Genomic DNA, 20,199 nt, shown 5'->3' with positions numbered 1-20,199 from the left:
TTTCTCGGTTTCAGGTACCTTACAATCCAGTAATAAGGGAGATCAAATAATTATAATAGAGTTTGGAAGCAGTTTGGTTTGGTGGAAGAAAGGCCTCAAAGAAATCAGTAAGGCAAGGTGAGGTCGTGTAGGTTGGGACATGTTGCAGGTCTTGAATGGCAGGAGGCAGAGTTCATTCTTAACTTGGTAGGCAAAATTCTGTGAACTTAAGAGTGACCCAGCAAATCAGAATTTTAATTTAGGGAGCTTAATCAAGTGAAAAAAAAAATAGTGGTAGGGAGTCTGGCTAATGCTATGGTCCGGCGTGAGAAGAAAATGGACTTGGAGCTGTTTTTCCAAGATTGGTGGAAGAATTGAGTTGGTCATTTTTTTTTCTCTCTTGGGGTCTTTTTATGACTCAGGGAAGTGGTTGGCTGAGGTTGAAGGTGTTTTGTATGGACATGGAACAGGGCGAAGCTGACTGACTCCCTGGAGGATGAGCCACTATTCAGTGCATGGGACTATCCAAACATCCCTGGGTATAGATCTTATCAGACTGCTCAAACAGCAAAGACAAGTAGTTCTCGCATTAAACTCCAGATTCTTCGGCTTTGGGACCACAAAAAAAAAAAAAAAAAAAATCTAGTACTCCAAGATAGCATTTTGATACAATATCTAACTAAATGCCTGTACTTAAGAAATTTAGTAATGTAATGCAATTCCAATTATTTTTTAAAAAGTTTTATTTAGAATGTTTTATAATTAGTACTTTCAGAATTTACTTTAATCATTAATCTTTAAAATGCAGGATACGAAGCAAAAATAGCATTCCTATTGAATGCTAATGTGTCAGTAATTTGAAGAGATTTCCTGTGACTAAGTTAAAAACATCTTATTAATATATTATATAATTTCCGCTAGACAAGCTACATATTCTTTAGTGAGTAGAGAGTGATTTTAAACCTTGGGGATGTGATTCAATAAATAAGCAGAAGAAAGAAATTCAAAAGCATGTAAGTAATACATGTAAGGTTGTTTAGCATAGTATCTGACACACATAATAAGTGTCCCAAGTAATAGGTGTTATTATTTTGAAAACCATTTAAATAAATACATTTTCTTGTCCAATTTATATTGGCCAAATTAGCTCATATTTTGAACATAAAACTATTTATGCTAAAATAAGTTAAGTGTATTCTAAGTCTGTAGAAATGAGTTATCTAAGTTCATTAAATCAAAGAAAAAATTTTCTCATCCACAGGCCAACATATACAATGATGCTGGCTTTTCAGCAAGATGAAATCCTTACTCATTAGCTTCAATTACATTTACAATACTGTATCTATTAAAGGACCGTGGGGGGGGGTGTTGTGCATAAAGTACACTTACCTACTTTTGGAATGTTCTCAGCAACCAAGGTTAAAATAATAAGAGGCTTCTTCTTAAACTCATTAAAATAACTAGAAGAAAAAAAAAAAAAAAACTCTTTCCTAAGAATAATGATTAATCAAGGCTGACCTAGACTTGAAAGTTTCTTTAATGGCTTTTGGTTCTTCAAAATTTTAAATTCCCTTTTTTGATTGGTGGTGGGCAGAGAGTGAGAAGATAGGAAAATTTTAAGGCAGGTTATCCTGAAATGTTCTGGAGCTTCCTAAGGCTCTAAAGTAAAACAATGCCCATTGTTTGTAACTCTCTTAAATATACATATTAAGAGAGTTACATATATATATACATACGTTTATATACGTATATTTAAAAAGACAAATACAACAACAGTATATAAAGTCTATTCACATAAAAGTTACAATATGATTGGAACATGGGATACTTATTATTAAAAGGAGGATTCTTGTTGAGACTTTATTAGTAAGAGTAGTTAACAGGCCCCATTGAATTAATTTGCATAAATTTTCTAGTTTAGCAAACTGGAGAGAAATCACCTTCATAGATTTCTTGTCATTTCATGTAGGTGGCTTTACTTGGCTAATAACAAGTCAGCCATTTGTTTCCATCAAATTAGGCGAGGTATTGGGCAGTTTACTGAAAAGAAAAACAATTAAGAAAGGAAAAAAAAGGGTGGGATGTTTGAGTTGATTGACTCATCTGATTTTCCCAAACAGATGTAGCTGAAGCATATACTGTGAATTCAGTTTTCATTTTTAATACTCCTTATAAAGCCTTCAATATTTACCACTATTTTATAACTATCTTATAATTTGTATCCAATTACACAATTTACTATTTGTAAGGACTTAACACGGCAAGGACAAATGTTACTCCAGGCATTACCTGGGGCACAATGCCATTTTAAAAAGGAATAGAAGTTTCCAGAGATGACACACCTTCTGTCACTGCTGGCTGGAGCTAATGTGAGACTCATCAGGGCTCCTTCCCTTGCTGTGGTGACCACCAACGTTGCAGATGGTGGAGGCTCGGTCAGCGGGGTCCCTGGGTGTGAAGGACAGGAGCAGGGCACACGAGTGACAAATAACCTGGGTTATGTTAAGTCACTGAAGGTTTAGAGTTGTTATCACTGCATAATCTAGCCTGTCCTGAGTAAGATACCTTCCTTGCCTGGAAAAGACAGAATCCAGGTCATCAGTTTTAAAAAAAGATAGAGATGAAATGTGTTGGGTGGCACAGTAATATTTATTTGTCTTTATGATTTAAACATAGTAATTAAACACACAAAAGAACAAATGCTGTCAAGATGGCCATATGTAGTTTAGGAAATGACTGGTCCCGGTTCAATCATGCAAACGATCATTCAGCTTAGAAATGAGTTTCTTTTTAATGGTTTTAATCTTTTTTTTTTTCAGTCCCCAAGGCTTGCATAGTTCAGTACAAATGTTTTTGCTATTTTGTTATGGTCAGGCACATGATGTTTACCAATTCCCAGGAAATAAGTGAAATCAACAAAAAAGTCTGTAACAGTTCAGCACATACTCACAGAAATAAATCTGATGAGCTTACTACAATTTGATACAGTTTAGCTATCAGACCTACACATGAAACATGAAACAATATTAACAATTACATTTGTCTTAAGGATTTATTTCTTTAAAAATATTTACCATACTTTTTTGTGCAAGGGTTCCACTGATTTCTTTGGTTTTAAACATTATAGCTCCGTATGACCTAAATATATATAGTCCTATTTGTACCAAACATCAAAAATTAAAAAATTAAAATTTCAGAAGGTAAAAATGGAATTATTGCTTCAGTATAAAAAATGCCTGGCCCATTTGTGTACTATTGCTATTATTGCTTTGCTTCTATTGGAAAACTATCCTGGAAATCAAGGAATGTAAGTAACCCCATAGCTCCCTGCTTACAGTATAATTTGGTTGTACATTATCATCTATTAATATGTCCCTACCTTCACGAAAGCTATCCTGATCTTGTCCTTAAAAAACAGAACAAAGTGAAATAGCATAAATAAATAAATTTACCTAAAGGGATACAATAAATAGGCTACTAAAAGAGAATAAAGAATATTGTAACATAAAGCCCTTCGGTGCTGTACAATTAAACAATAGCTTTGGATTTTCAAGGTTTCTAAACACAGCCTTCATTTTACAACACAGTTTTAGTGCCAGTATGCAGCTGACAGATGCAGAGAAGAATGCATTTCTGCTGCTTCCATCATTTAAGAATGAAAACACAGTGGAAACAGTATTAAGTTCTGTCTTTTGGGGATTTACCTGGGTTTGTACCATCATCAGTTTTTGACTGTTGCCTGGTCATTAGAGCACAAATTTTAGAGATTAAAAAAAAAATCATAATATTCCTTCAATTCTTAGTGGTTTCTTGGTCTCCAGAATAGTCATAGAAACAAACAGAAAAGAAATTAGACTCAAAAGTTTTGCTGCCTTCTTTTCTTCGCATCCATTGCATCCAGAATGGGTTGTCTTTTCGCAGTGTATCTTTGACGAAGCTCTTCTATTTCTCGTTCCATCATGGGGTCCAGCGCTTTTAACCGCATCTGTAGTTCTTCTAAACTTAGATTTTTTAACTGGATATAGAAAAAAAAAGAAGATATTAAAATAGTAAAATTATCTACAATAGGTTAAAGTCTAATGAGTTTTAGCATTAATATTTCAACTCTTTACGTCATATTTGAAATATGGCTCAACAATTAAAACAGGAATTCCTTCCCTCAAGAACCAAGAAGCCACATCTTGCAAGAACCTCAAGTAATCTGCAACGAAACAATAAAAAACTCTGCTTTTAGGAAAAAACAAATGAGAAAAATAAGCTAATAAAATGTATGTTTTAAAAAAGGCAGAAAGACAAATCCACCATTGTCAACAAACAGATTTTCAGGATATGTTCCGGATATATTCACTCTACTCTCTCACACCCTTGCCATCTATGGAGAGCTACGATAATCATAAACACTTGCAGGATGCCCTGAAATATATAACCTAACACCTGGGCTTTTTATCTTATTAACATTTAAAAAAATCTAACACTCTGTCTCCTTCAGAAACTATTAAAGCAATGGTGGCAGACAGGTGATTTTTAAAAAGTCTGTTAAAGCAAAATGATCTACTATTTGCTATTACATACTCAGCATCTTGGTAGGTGTTGTAAGGGAAGCATAGAAGTACTAAACTATTTCCTTGCCTTAGAAACTTACAAATTAGTTTGAAGGGTAAGATTAGCAACTATAAATATTTAGGGACTTATGCCAGACCCTATACAATTAAGCCCTATTGTATGTGGTACAGATTATAGTGACAGGTTCTTAACTCAAATCCGTGACTAAGCTTCTCATGTGAAAAATTCTGCATGTTCATGTGTACATTTTCCTGGGAAAAGCATCCATTGTTTTTTGTTTTTTTAAAAAACAGATTCCCAACAAAAAAGAGAGGAGCCTTGCTATAAATTTAATGGAGACATGATTCCCTGTAGGGAGCAGGGACTATGCTGGTCCTTGGAAACGGGGATACCTCAGGGCAGTGAGCGGGGCCCTGGGAGGAGGGCCTGCTGTGCTGAGGAGGAAGAACTAATAAGGACAGAAAACTAGACAGAAAACTAGGAGCTGGTGGCGTCCTGGAAGCCAGCCAAAGCCAGGTTTGGACTTCAGGGAGCCATGATCAACTTTGGAGCAGGAAATTACATGAGAGTAATCCAGACTCGGTTTTAATATGATAACACTTGCAGCTTGTATTTTGTTTTCAGAAGAGAACTGTCTTTGGTTACTTTATAAGCCAAGCCAGAAAACACTCTCATGACTTTACAGTCACATGGCAATCTTAACCAAGAGTAGCATTGTTCAGCTTGATCCTCCACCTTACTCATCATACCTGGACCTAAGTGACCCTTGGTTCCCAAAATCAAATCCATTCTCAACTGAAAAAGGTTTGTCACCACTGAGGATACTGAAAAGAATGAGTCAGAGACTGAAGAAATGCAGAAGAGGAGTTCCAAGAATATAAGAATGACAGTGTTATGGGAGAGAAGGCATTGGCTCCCAGGATGATGACTCTGAAGGTGACTACCACTTGCTTTGGTGTATAAGAAGTTCTGGTATATATCTAAAATATGCCCTGTTATTTTTTAGTCAAACATCATTAAAAAAAAAACCCTAGCTTATTATATTATATACTATTATATACATGTATATAGAAAGCATAGTATTATATTATTACATACTTCATTAATTTTTTTAACATCTTTATTGGAGTATAATTGCTTTACAATGGTGTGTTAGTTTCTGCTGTAATTAATTGTTTTTTAAAATAAATTTATTTATTTATTTATTTTTGGGTGTGTTGGGTCTTTGTTGCTGCATGTGGGCTTTCTCTAGTTTGCGGCGAGTGGGGGCTACTCTTCGTTGTGGTGTGCGGGCTTCTCATTGCAGTGGCTTCTCTTGTTGCAGAGCACAGGCTCTAGGCATACGGGCTTCAGTAGTTGTGGCACTTGGGCTCAGCAGTTGTGGCTTGAGAGATCTAGAGCACAGACTCAGTAGTTGTGGCGCACGGGCGTAGCTGCTCTGCGGCATGTGGGATCTTCCCGGACCAGGGCTCGAACCCGTGTCCCCTGCATTGGCAGGCGGATTCTCAACCACTGAGCCACCAGGGAAGTCCTGTAATTAATTTTTTTTTTTTTTTATAAATTTATTTATTTATTTATTTTTGGCTGTGTTGGGTCTTCGTTTCTGTGCGAGGGCTTTCTCCAGTTGGGGCAAGCGGGGGCCACTCTTCATCGCGGTGCGTGGGCCTCTCACTGTCGCGGCCTCTCTTGTTGCGGAGCACAGGCTCCAGACGCGTAGGCTCAGTAGCTGTGGCTCACGGGCTTAGTTGCTCCACGGCATGTGGGATATTCCCAGACCAGGGCTCGAACCCGTGTGCCCTGCATTGACAGGCAGATTCTTAACCACTGGGCCACCAGGGAAGCCCATGTAATTAATTTTTAATGTAAGTATTAATCTGTTATTTGATCACTATTGTTCAAATCACTGTGGGGATAAAGAATAAGCTAACAGGGAATCTTGAAACTTTCTGTGATAGTGAGATGAAGGGCCAATAGAGACCACACAGAGCCACGTATCACTGAGAAAGACAAGGCTGAGTGCCGTCTACATAAGATCCAATTCCACTTTGTCTCTATTTTAGCCTATGTTATCTTTCTTATCTCTGAATTTCTATATAACATTCAAAATTTAAAGACCACCATTTAGTATTTGATTCTAGACTCATGGACTATTTTATAATTGATTTTTTATGCATGGGTTTCACGTCTACCCCCAGGTATTCCAAAAATATTTAAACTTTAGAGTTTGTATACATACCTAGAAACTATTAAACTATACTGCTAAATATGAAGACACAAAGGTGGGTAGATAAACAGGAATACAGAATAAATGACTCAAAGGAATGGGTTACACTATAATTAGGAGACATAACATCATACAAAGCAAACAATTTTTGCACTAAATATCTTATAAATATCTTATACTATCTTACTGGGGCAAATTGCCAATAGTTTATAAATATTATACTAAAGGAATGGACTGAAAGAAGCTACTTAGAAGAAAAATTTTTCTTCTCTAATAGACTTTTATATTATCAATATGCAGAATTTGTGAAAAACAGGTCTGTGATACTAGAGAACCATCAGCTGGCATTGTTAGGGAATTAGGTGTTCCAATAAGTAAATTCATGAAGTATCTAAATCTTAGTTCTTTAAGTGATAAAACTGTTTCAACCATTTTTAACAGAAAATCTTTATAAAGTATTTTACAGATTATGCTGCCTTCTAAAGCAGGACCTAAAACAACCTTTCCTTATGATGAATCATCATTATTAATATCTATGGCTAATCTATACCATGTATTAATTTCCTCTCTTCCTTTTGGCTTTTTATCTTCATTTGAGGGAAAGCTATGAGCTCCTTTCTTTGCCATCATTGAGTGGATATCCTTCTCTCTCTACTCCAAGTCTGTTCACTTACTGCAAACCAGAAGGGCAATTCAACAGTCCTATAAGGCATTAGACTAAATAAGAATAAACAGCTTCTGAGTGACAGCTTGAGGCTGCTTTAGGAAAGATAGAGCATGGCTTTAGTGCTGAAGCTTGTTATACCTGTTTTGTGTGTGTGTGTGTTGTGTGTGTGTGTTTAAAATTTAACTTCATATTTGTGGCTGTATAAGGTCGAGGTTACAGGAAATCTGACTTCGACTACATGAGATACATACATAGTTATGTTTTCTGGTGGGCCATCCGAGAACTTCAGAGGATTCATTTATTAAAACATTTATTGATATTTTCTACGAACCAAGCACTGTAGATGGAGAGATGAATAGAACACTACCCCACAAAGAGCTTGCAATCTAGCTGGCAAGACAGGTCCATGCACAGCTAACTCACTAGTGGAGGAGAAAGCTGAGAAGTCGGGAAACAGGACAGGGGAGAAGGGTAACAGCGTGAGCAGAGACGTATAAGGCACACAAATGCCTGGCATCTTTCGAGATGTCAGCTGACTGCTGGGATGTAGGAAGGATCCATGGGGGAGGGGATTAGGAGAGGAAAGAGAGGAGAGGCCAGATGACTAAGGGCCTTAAGTGTGTTGCTACAAACTTTCTGTAGAAAAGAAAGAAATGCTTGATAATTTTGAGCATAATTGGTGCTCAAAACATGATCATATATGAATGAGCTTTAGAAAAATATCTCCAATAGCAGGTAGAGAAAATGGATTGCCATGGGGGAAAAATGGAGGCAGGAAGACCTGTTAGCGGGTTCAACAGTCTACTCAGAGGATGAGTCTTGAACCAGGAAAATGGAAGTGGAGACTGAGAAGAAGAGAGGGATTGGAGAGTCTTGAAAATATCAATACAATTGATAGGGCTTTCTTTGTTCACTGACTGATTATGAAGGGCCAGAAAGAAGGAAGGGTTAAGGATGATTCTGGCTTCAAGCTGGGATCATGGGGTAGAGACTGATACCATTAATAAGGTAGGGGAGTTAATGGCATCAAGGTAGAGATAGCAGATATGGATTATAATTTGGGGTTTTGGAACTCAGGAGAAAGATTCAAGCTGAAGACACAGACTTAGGGAATCATCAGCATTTAGTTTATAACTGAAGCTCTTGATGAGGATAAGATTATCCAGGAAAAGAAGATTTTCTCCCTGATCTTACAATCTGCCTGTGATACCCAACAGAAAATAATCCCCAAACCTTAATATTTGTGGTCAGAGGCTTTTCTTATTTTGTCAACAGAACAAAAATAGCCATATATTCCTAAATAACTCTAGATTATGGTGTCATCTAGACTAAAAAAAAGTGAGGTTAACTGGTAAAAATTTTCACTTCTTATAAAAATGGGTATGATTTATAGATATGAACTTCTGGTTGAGTTCTGACTTCTAGTTAAGCCCTAATAACATATTTAGCACTCTGTGTTTCTGTAGCTATCAAGGCTCCCACAGGCATAAAAATGGTTTGGGGTGGGAAACGTGGCAGAAGCAGCTTTTTCAATCTCTTGGGAAATTGTACGCTCAATGCCTTGGTAGTAAAATGATGCGCAAACCAGATAACAATTTATACAGACTCATAATGATAAAAATGACCCTAGGGGCTTCCCTGGTGGCGCAGTGGTTGAGAATCTGCCTGCTAATGCAGGGGACACGGGTTCGAGCCCTGGTCTGGGAAGATCCCACATGCCACGGAGCAGCTGGGCCCGTGAGCCACAATTGCTGAGCCTGCGCGTCTGGAGCCTGTGCCCCGTGACGGGAGGGGCCGCGATAGAGAAAGGCCCGCGCACCGCGATGAAGAGCGGTCCCCGCACCGCGATGAAGAGTGGCCCCCGCTTGCCGCAACTGGAGAAAGCCCTCGCACGAACCGAAGACCCAACACAGCCAAAAATAAATAAATAAATAAATAAATAAATAAATAAATAAGAAAATCCTTTAAAAAAAAAAAAAAATGACCCTATAGTACCATACAATCCACTACCACCCTTTAAAAATACTATTCAAATTAAAACAATTCTGAGGGCTAATAAGGAAAATATCAGAAGAAAAAGTTGAGCTTCCTGAACTAATATCAATATTGCTGTGATGAAAATTTCCTTCACTAAAATCAAGTTTCTTGAAAATATTTATAAAGAGCAAGATGGAAATCCCTTCAGAATTACGTTTATGGATTAATAGAGCTTGTGGTAAATCAACTTGAATTTACATTTTTTTTTATATAGGAAAGAAATGTTACTTATGAACCCTCTTTCTACATGGAATACAAAGTAGCTGTATTACCATAACTATATGCCAGTTGACTAATTCCAAAATAAATGCAGAGTAAACTAGTGTTGTAGTATCAAGTCTTCTATATTTGTCAGGGTTTAGAATTTGGTTAAGTCAAATAAATAAAAGAATTTTAGAACGTGCATACATTGTGGTTTTTACTGTATACGAAAAATGTACAAAAATGAATAACTCATCTGGAAATGACTTTTATATGTTATAGGCTAATTCTATTTAACAAAATTTAGTTTTGAACTTAATGACAAAATATAACTTGCACAACTAACGATGATTCTTAAATCTTCAGGCCTTAACACAGTTAAAGAATGTTGTAGTTTGACAACCTTTACAAACATTGAGGACACATGACTTGGCTAAGTGACCAAATAAGCTGCCATGCAGTAAGAGGAAAAACTCGAATGCAGAGACAGAGCCCACAGCTGCTTCAAAAACAGAGTCACAGAAAAAGCGATGAGTTTTAGAACAATATTGTTTCATTACTTGAGAAACTTTTTTTTCTATTCATAAGAATGTTTGCTCTTCTTGGCCATTTGAAATGACAGATATCAGGGGGCAAGACATATTAATAAAAGCAGAGAATAAAATCAATTTCCATAAAAGGGTTTAAATGGAGATTGGGTATATTGAATCACAGGGGCCTGAGAGAAACACATTTTGAGATCTGGGATTATTAAAAGTCCTTGCACATGACTAAGTCATTTGTTTAGCAGAAACATGAACTATAAAGTTGGGTTGAGTTAAGCCTCACAGAATCTCACTGCAAAAGAGAACCTTAGAGATGATCTACTCTAACTTCCTTAGTCTAGGTGAGGAAATGAGAGCTAGCTTGCTCAAAGTTACCCTCCTGGTTAATGGCAGAGACATGACCCGACCCTTAGGTCAGTGCTGTTTTTTATTATACCAAGTCTGATATTCTTAATCTAGCACGGCCAGAGAGTTCAACAAGTTCAGTCACCACAGATTTGGAGGTGTGCTGCTAATAACAATTAGCAGCTTTTCAATACTTCTCATAGAGTTCAGAAATAATTCTAATTATTAAAAGTTTGAACTGTCAGAATTATCTATGGGTTGATTTAATCTTGTTTTCTATCTTAACTTCTCACATTACAGAGTTACTTATGCTACTGTTTTATGTAAGAGCTAGTAAGTGAGTTTTCAATCTGAATACCTATCTTGGGTTTTCTTTTTTTTTTTTTTTTTTTTTTATAAATTTATTTATTTATTTATTTATGGCTGTGTTGGGCCTTCGTTTCTGCGCGAGGGCTTTCTCTAGTTGTGGTGAGCGGGGGCCACTCTTCATCGCGGTGCGCGGGCCTCTCACCATCGCAGCCTCTCTTGTTGCGGAGCACAGGCTCCAGACGCGCAGGCTCAGCAGTTGTGGCTCACGGGCCTAGTCGCTCCGCGGCATGTGGGATCCTCCCAGACCAGGGCTCGAACCCGTGTCCCCTGCATTGGCAGGCGGACTCCCAACCACTGCGCCACCAGGGAAGCCCGGGTTTTCTTTTTTTAAGGGATACTGAAAAATATAATATTTTTGGATCTTGATATGTAATCTTCTTACCTCCTGGATTAAAATGTGATAATCTAGGACTGTTATTAACAAAATGAGCTGCTTACTCAAGCTGTCACTCATACACCAAACTGTACTAATTTTCAAACAAAATGTTGACTCCCATTAAAATGTAGTTTTGACTTTTTCATTTAACTTATAAACAAGTATCCATCCACTCATCTATCTAATTATTATTCTTTAAAAATTTGGGGTTTTTCTTAGATTCTTTAACTTATTTTAAACTTTTTATAAGAGCTGGGAGATCCTAGTTTACTGGCCTGAAGCTTAAAGAAGATAGTCATTCTATCTTTTGCTGAACTTCTGCAGTTTATTTCATTTTAAAAGGCTGCTGTATAGAAATGTCAAATGCGGTATTTTCTATTCACTGTGGCCTTCATAGCTGAATACTTAAAAAACCATTTTCCCTTTCAGTTCAGGTTGAAGACCGAAGAAGTTTCTCAGCAGCACACCCCCCAATCTGTGGTGACTGAACTTGTTGAACTCTCTGGCCGTGCTAGATTAAGAATATCAGACTTGGTATAATAAAAAACAGTGTTGACCTAAGGGTCGGGTCATGTCTCTGCCATTAACCAGGAGGGTAACTTTGAGCAAGCTAGCTCTCATTTCCTCACCTAGACTAAGGAAGTTAGAGTAGATCATCTCTAAGGTTCTCTTTTGCAGTGAGATTCTGTGAGGCTTAACTCAACCCAACTTTATAGTTCATGTTTCTGCTAAACAAATGACTTAGTCATGTGCAAGGACTTTTAATAATCCCAGATCTCAAAATGTGTTTCTCTCAGGCCCCTGTGATTCAATATACCCAATCTCCGTTTAAACCCTTTTATGGAAACTGATTTTATTCTCTGCTTTTATTAATATGTCTTGCCCCCTGATATCTGTCATTTCAAATGGCCAAGAAGAGCAAACATTCTTATGAACAGATCAGGAAGAGCTGTCAGTAAAATGAAGTAAGAAGGAATTATTTTCCAAAACAATTTCATCTTAAAAGCTGTAAGGGGAGAACACTCAGATTTCTACATTATTTTGTTTTGTCAAAAATAGTCCTAATTACATGAGGGCTTTTTTAAAAGTCTTAATTTCAAAAAATAGCAGAAACAGGATCATGAAGTTTCAAAATGCTTAAATGTGATAACATTTCAAGACTTAATGGGTCTACGAGTTGCTGGTATAATCAGTCTGTCAAATGAGATAACCATCACAATGAAACAAATGGTCTTACATGTTAACGTTAACACATTTAGTCAAAGAGTCAATCAAGAAACCCTTGTATAAGGTTTGCTGTGTTTACTGGGAAAACAAACTCTTCCTAGCAACTGTTTAAATAAATCTCACAGATGCTACAGACCTTATTAGTGGCCTGTGATTAAAAAAATATGGACTGCTAATACTGTATCCTGACTCATCCATTTTCCCATCTGCTAGCAATTCTAACAATACGAACTAGCAACAGAATGGCTAACAACAATAATTTTCTATGGCAATTTTGATGCTGAATTGCCTACAGCATTTTGTAAGATTTACCAGTGCATGCCTCAAACTGTTTTGAGTTGTTTGTGGCCTGGAGCGACATACTCCTTTTCCCCCTAATACTCCACTTTAGCTCAAATTTTTACTGTGTTGAACAGAATCTGGTTTGGTTTTACAGAACACTATTCATGGAGGCTGCCACAGTCATTTTACTAACAATGAGACGGGAGACACACCAAAGTACTAGCAAAAGTCCAGTCAAGTCCACTGGTTAGTTCAGATATCTATGAACAGGTAAGGGGCCTTCTGCTAAGCAACAGGGATAATAGGTAGCACTTAAAAGTTAAAAAAAAAAATTAAAACATCAATACATTATGGAATTTCCTGATTTAATTTCTGGCACTGAGAAGAATACAATAAAAGAGTTCTCAAGTCAATGAACTTGGAAGCTTTCTTAAAGAAACCCTACATATACATTTAAAACTAATGAAGAGAGTGATAATTTCAGACTCTTGACACATTATAGAAGGAAGGCTGAATTCCTCACCGTACACGTTCTTAAAATCTACATTAACATTAAATCTACTGGCAGAGCCTTCTTCCTCAAATAGACACTATTCACCTATCTGGATGGAAGATTGTACATGTAACCCTGTTCTGAGCTGAGTGGCCCCTGTCTATGGCTGAATGACTGAACGACTACAAAATATTCTGGGATTGTAACTGGAAACTGCATTAAGCGTCTGTTTAACTTAGAGCATCTCTGGTAAATTTAAGACATTTAGATTTTTTCATTCCCAAGGAAAAGGGAGAACATCGTTTCTTGTGGCTATCAATGGAGGAGAAGGGGAAAGTGCCGATTTTTGATCATTTACAAGGGGCCAGGCACTATCCTAGCTCCTGTGCATTAAGTCATTTAATCCTAACAATCACTTTATGGGGCAGATATTACCAACTCCCTTTTATAGATGAGGACACTCAGAGACCAAGTGACCCACCCTAGGTCCGATAGCTGGCGGTGCCTACACAGGCACTCAAAGACAACATCGAATCCACCCACATAAGTTTGAATTAGAGCCTAGTGAGAACAATTTCTTAGGTCTCCCAAGAACTACAAAAGCACTTCAAAGGCCAATTATCAAATAAAACAGTTTTTTTTATTAACAGATTGTTTATAGATTAAAAATAGGGAAACATTTAAAAAATCCCACCTTTCCTCCCAGATCGTACCTCGTGGAGTATTTTACTTAAAAGATATTAATGTATTTTAGCTATAATTGGCCTTATGAAATAAGTATGTATATGTTTATTAAGCATTCTTCTATTTAATCAGCTCTCTAGAAATATAAACACATTTCTGCATAGCCCTTTGGGATAGATGCCATAATTTTATCAATAAAAAGAGATATGCTGTGACAAAACTAACATGATGTCCACTTGATAAAGAAGCAAGACTGCCTGTGTCCATTCAGACTGTCCCATAGTTGGTTTGATGTGTTATTTTGCTTGGATCCAGCACTGAGCTACAAGCTGATGGGCGTTACTATAGTTATCTTGTCCTACAGAAATCTGAGCCACCCGTATAAAAAAAAAGAACGATGAAATTTCAGTTGCATTCCTCAATGGCAATTGAATACCCATTCCTTTTATGTTTTTCAGTTTCTAGTAAGTAGTTTTGCCTGCTAAAAATATCAGGAAAAACTTAATTCATGCATAACTCTGCTATACTGTAAGCAGCTAAAAAGTTCTAGGCCCAGAGCAACAAAATCTGAGTAACGCGAAACCAACTACTAATTAAATCTTTCCAGATCAATTAAGGGGCAGATGGAAAAGCTCTATTAGTTTTGATTCCTTATTTCGGTGATTCTGATTAACACATTGAATAACTGTTTTTTTTACTGAATTGTTCTTAGTTTATTTATTTATTTAAAAATTTATTTTATTTATTTATTTTTGGCTGTGTTGGGTCTTCGTTGCTGCGCGCGGGCTTTCTCCAGTTGCGGCGAGCGGGGGCTACTCTTCGCTGTGGTTCGCAGGCTGCTCATTGGGGTGGCTTCTCTTGTTGCGGAGCACGGGCTCTAGGCGCATGGGCTCAGTAGCTGTGGCTTTGCAGGCTCAGTAGTTGTGGCTTGAAGGCTCTAGAGTGCAAGCTCAGTAGTTGTGACACATGGGCTTAGCTGCTCCGCGGCATGTGGGATCTTCCCGGACCAGGTCTCGAACCTGTGTCCCCTGCATTGGCAGGCGGATTCTTAACCACTGCGCCACCAGGGAAGTCCCAGGTCACTTTTCATTATTGAAAGTCCAGACCAATTACAAACTTCAATCTCATATTAAATATAAATCTCATCCCTCCCCTCAGTACGGGCTGGCACAGAAAGACCAAGAGACTGGCGGGAAGGGATGTTATCTGCACTCAGAACCTTCTCCCCCACCTCTTTTCAATCTCAAGGTCTACTTCTTCTCTGGTGTTAGGAGCTGGGAAAGAGGGAAGGATCTTTTGACATAAATGGTTGCTTGTCAGCTGGGGAGACGTTTCCCTGGTCCTGCTCCGGCTTGATTCCTGGTGCTGGAGGGCAGAAGGGGTGTGTATGGATTTCTGATGTGGTGGTCGGTATTACCCTGGTGCTCACCCCTCTTGAGGAGGGGCAGCTCCCTGGGTGGGGTATTGTCTCCTCTGGCCTGGAAACCCCCTCAGTAGCATTCTGACTTCTGATCACCTTTTTTAGAGCCACGGAGATTGCAGAGGTTCTTTTCTACACTCTCCAGGGGCCACCAGGACCTAAGGAAGGGGAGAGGTCCCCTAGTCTCTTCTTTCCTAGAACACTACACCGTGGTCCTTAGTAATTCTGCAGGCCTTGGCTCTGCCAACAGAAGTCTTTGGGAAAGAAGCAGACATCCATGTTAATAGACCCTCCAGACTCCCAGGAACTTGCTCACTGAACTCTGCCCTAGTGGCAGGCACATCAGTGGGTCTGCAAGTTCAACCAGCTTAGCAAGCAACTGGCTGGGACACCAGAGGCCAGTCTGCCTTTCCTGTAGGCACGCCGATCACTATGAATGGCTCTCTGGAAGTGCCCCCACCTCCACCTTTAATCTAAGCAAGAAGAGAGCTACCTTCTTCCCCTTCCACTAGACCGCCAGATTGTGAATTACATTAGGATAGGAACTTCTGCAAACAGCTGCATCCCCAGTGCCTAGAACACTGCCTGGAACATAGCAGGTACCTAATAAATATATACTGAATGAATGAAAAGTGGTGGGGCTCTTAGCAAACCCTGCAGGGAGGTGTCTGGTCTCAATCGTTGGTGGCCCTCTTTAGAATATGGGATACGTAGCGCCTGCTGTTTTCGGTTGTGGACAACAGAGCTCATGTGTGGCAATAGGAAAAGTCCCTTTCAACGTTGTGGTACATACCTGTTAACTCTAAAAAAAGAAAAAAAGTGTGTGTGGGATCAAGCAGGCGCACTTGCAACTGAAGAAAAGCAAAAAGAGTATCTGGGAAAACCAGAGATATTACCCAGCATGTTTCATTTATTTCACTATAGGACAGGCCCATGCTCCATTACATGTTTATTCTGCGTGTCTGGTAATATATTTAATTTTGATTTCAACTCATTCTTCTCTTAGAAAAATGGCTTCTGTCAAAAAATTCTTCAGAATGATAATAAATACCATAGTTTACTCCTTTGGCAAACATGCATGGAATGAAGTGCTCTGGGAGGACATAATTCTTACTAATATCCCTGAGTGCATACAACCGTTTATACAATTTTCTGCTGCAGTGATACCACAATACTTATCCTGACAATTTAAATTATGTCTATCTTCATACCATAAAGATGCAAAATTTACTTTGCCCACCTATAGAAAGGGTTTTAAAATAAAATAGAGGTCAGCTGAAAACCACAAACCATGAAACTCAGACTGTATTACATGATTTTTTAAAACAGTGAAGCAACACCTACAAATGAACAGGATTCCTAATACTTTAGTTTTGAGGCATCTAAATCCGTAGTTCTTTTAAGACACCATAGAATAAGAATCATGGTCTGATAGCTACTTATGAAAACATGAACTCAAAATATGGTAAAAAGTTTTTTAAAAACTTAAAGAGTAACAATAAATTTTGATCACAGTGCCTCATCCTTAGTTGCCACATGAGCTTTAGAAAATAAAATTTACCAAAAAGGAAACATTTTAACATAATCATCAATTTTAGAATGGCATGATTTGTGACTGAAACAGTATTTTTAATTTCCCAAACAAAGGTACAAATTCAATTAAAAACCCACAAAGAAATTCAGGAATTTAAAAGGATAGGGGGAAGAAAAAAGGATAGGAAGGCTTCTATGAAAATGTTAAAAAATAAAACCGCTGCCTACTTTAATAACAATCAGTCTCGTGCAAACTTAAAAGCAAAACCACCAAGTGAATGAAACAGAAGCTGATAGCTTCTGCCCTTATCCTTTCATTAATAGTTGTTTTAATACATGTTCATAAGTGCTATTAATTTAAAGTAAAAGAAAATATAAAATGAGACTAAGTGAAAATAAAATTGGCTAATCATTATTATCTTTTAAATGTTTATTTACTTATTTATGGCTGCGTTGGGTCTTCGCTGCTGCACGTGGGCTTTCTCTAGCTGCAGTGAGCGGGGGCTACTCTTTGTTGCGGTGTGCGGGCTTCTCATTGCAGTGGCTTCTCTTGCTGCAGAGCATGGGGTCTAGGCAAGCCGGCTTCAGTAGCTGCGGCACGTGGGCTCGGTAGTTGTGGCTCCTGGGCTCTACAGCGCAGGCTCAGTAGTTGTGGCACACGGGCTTAGCTGCTCCGTGGCATGTGGAATCTTCCCGGACCAGGGCTCAAACCCAGGTCCCCTGCCTGGGCAGGCAGCTTCTTAACCACTGCGCCACCAGGGAAGTCCCAAAATTGGCTAATTATTAGCTTAAATTTATCTTATGAAGGAGGCATCAACTTTCAAATGTAAATATAAATGTTTCAAACTTTCAACTTTCTGGTGTGGGGAGAGGACAGTAGTGTTTGTGAGTTACGTCATCATCTTAGACTGGACAACTAATATGTATAAATCACCGAAAATAAAGATGAGAAAGTAATATGCCAGTGTCATTTACAAACAAAATAGCTTAGAGTAAAAGTTTACTGCAAACTAAAAATTTCACACTTAGATGCCTACAGTAAATGAATTTTCCACAAAGTCTTTTTTAAAAAAATGAGAATGGCACCAAGTCAAATTTTTAAAAATTGTTTTTGTTATCAACTAATTTAACAGAGAACATGGCATCAAAATTAAATCTGTAATACCACCTTGTAAAGTGAGTGCGCTCCCAAATGTTCCCAGAACTTTTCAGCGCTGAGCTGAACCAAGCTGCCACCTGTCTCAGATGCAACAAGACTTCTGGCTTGATCTTCCCTTGAGCCAAACACCTCTTTCTGAGTGGACTCACTACCAGGGTGGACACGGAAGCAGAGGCAGAGAACTGTGACTGAGGGGACTTCATGACGATTGGATAGTCTCACTTTGCATCTACTGGGAAGCCAGGAGACTGTGGTCACTAGTGGAAACTTGGGGATCAGAATTTGAGCTTTGGTTCGAATAATATACGTTAATATAATGTAGTTATGCTAGTAAATCTTTACATTTTATTTTTCAGTATGAAATTTCAGCTCAGTCTTAAAAACTCCAATTTTAATAAGGATAAAAGGAAAAATGCACCTTTAATTACTGACCAAATAAAAGACACACTGTTGGTTTACCTCCTGTGGAAAAGTAACAAAAAAGCTATGTGGCTGTTAAATCCAATGTGCTCATGAGGAACTTTCTACAAGATGTTGTTAGCGAGTGACTGACATATGCTGTTATTCAGAGTAGCTAATCCACTTGGATCATTATTCTGAAATTATTTGGTATTAACATACAGTATCATGTAGCTCCCAATCCTGAATAAATGACCTAACAGACTGAGTGACTAGTGCCTGGTACCAACAGATGCCAGAATCCTCCATGGCGTTCTTATACAAGAATATCATGAGTGAAATTTCCTTTGCCTTATTAGATTCAGAGTGGACGTGCAATACCAGAAAGCATGAAGCAGTTTTGAAAAATACTGCGCACAAAGGAATTACTTTCAAATGAACTCAAAAACTGCAGTCTATTCTACACTACACTGCCCATTTCCGGATTCCCACAACATCCAGCCTGTTTTCAGTTACGAACATCCGCTTGAACAAACTTCTTCGTGCCATAGTTCTTTCAACTAAAGAGCACAGTCCTGTCACTGTTAGGCCCATCCCCAGGCCTGCTGCCACCAGCCCCCGCATTTCTTCTACGCACTGGCAGCTGTGAGAAACGGGCATGGGCCCGAGCCTGGCTATCCCCTCATAGGTGTGTCCACTGCCTCATCTCACACGGACTCGCTGCCAGCCTTTTAAGCAGACCACTCTCACTCTCAGCCCGCCTGATACTCAGAACAGACAGCTGTGCTGAACCATGGTGGCCAAGGAGAGAGGACTCATATTGAGGCAGCTGCAGATTTTGCTAGCTATCTCCTCATTTTTCAATCACCAGAAATTTTGTCTTTCATTAGCCTTTAATGAGTATCATCCTGAATGATGCCACCTAGTAATAGAGAGGGCAGATTTCCCACTAGTCTGTTTTGCTAGACTGACAGCAGAAGTTTCCCCATCCCCTGCCAAATCTCTGCTCTCACTTAACAAAAAAAAAAAAAAAAAAAAAGGAAGATGCTGTTTATTGATTCTTAAGCAGTAGTGGGGTTTTAACCTCGCAGAGTGACCACATATTGAATAATTGGTAACTATTTTGTAAAACATCTTAAATCCCATTAAGAAATTAACATATAGAATATCTGAGGCAAAGTAGCAAAAGCGGAAGCAGTAGGATGGAATAAAATTAAATCCTCCTAAATCAACTGAATTGTAACCAAAGTGACTTCTGAATGGGCGGGCCTCTTCTGGAAAGGGCAGGGGGTTAAGTGAAAAGCTTGACTGACTTCAAGAGTATAAAAGTTTATGGAAGATGGGAACAGGCTTTCAGCTCGATCCCTGGTCCATGAGAAGTAAGGAAGATGAACCACTATCAGATTAATGGTATTTGGAACTGAGAAAACATGATGCCACTGAGCTCCACATAGATGATTAGTGGTAGGTCCTGAACTCTCACAAGGGCAAGATAGATCTCAGGCTCTAAGAAAGGGCTAGGTCACTGGCTATCCAGCACCCTCTAGTGGCCAGATTTGGCACCACAGATTTCTGCCTTTTAAGAGCAGAAACCTGCTTTCCCTCCCTTCCTTCCCTTCCTCCCTCCCTTCCTCTTTCTTTCCTTCCTTCCTTCCTTCCTCTCTCTCTCTTTCTCTCCCTCTCTCCCCCCCTTCCT

The 20,199-nt window shown here is 38.5% G+C and overlaps 1 protein-coding gene across 3 annotated transcripts in view; it reads right to left on the bottom strand.

Annotated features, from left to right (window-relative positions):
- Positions 1-2,609: 2,609 nt before the first annotated feature.
- Positions 2,610-20,199, bottom strand: part of STK3 (serine/threonine kinase 3) — a 301,708-nt gene continuing 284,118 nt past the window's right edge. For all 3 annotated transcript variants that reach the window (XM_057532260.1, XM_057532261.1, XM_057532262.1), the window contains one exon: positions 2,610-3,994. In XM_057532260.1, coding sequence (XP_057388243.1) covers positions 3,836-3,994 — 159 coding nt within the window. In that variant the 3' untranslated portion in view covers positions 2,610-3,835. The remainder of the gene's footprint in view (positions 3,995-20,199) is intronic.

This window comes from Balaenoptera acutorostrata, chromosome 17, assembly GCF_949987535.1.
Source record: "Balaenoptera acutorostrata chromosome 17, mBalAcu1.1, whole genome shotgun sequence".
NCBI lineage: Eukaryota > Metazoa > Chordata > Mammalia > Artiodactyla > Balaenopteridae > Balaenoptera > Balaenoptera acutorostrata.
The sequence above is the reverse complement of the archived record's forward strand: the minus strand, read 5'-3'. Positions and strand labels throughout refer to the sequence as shown.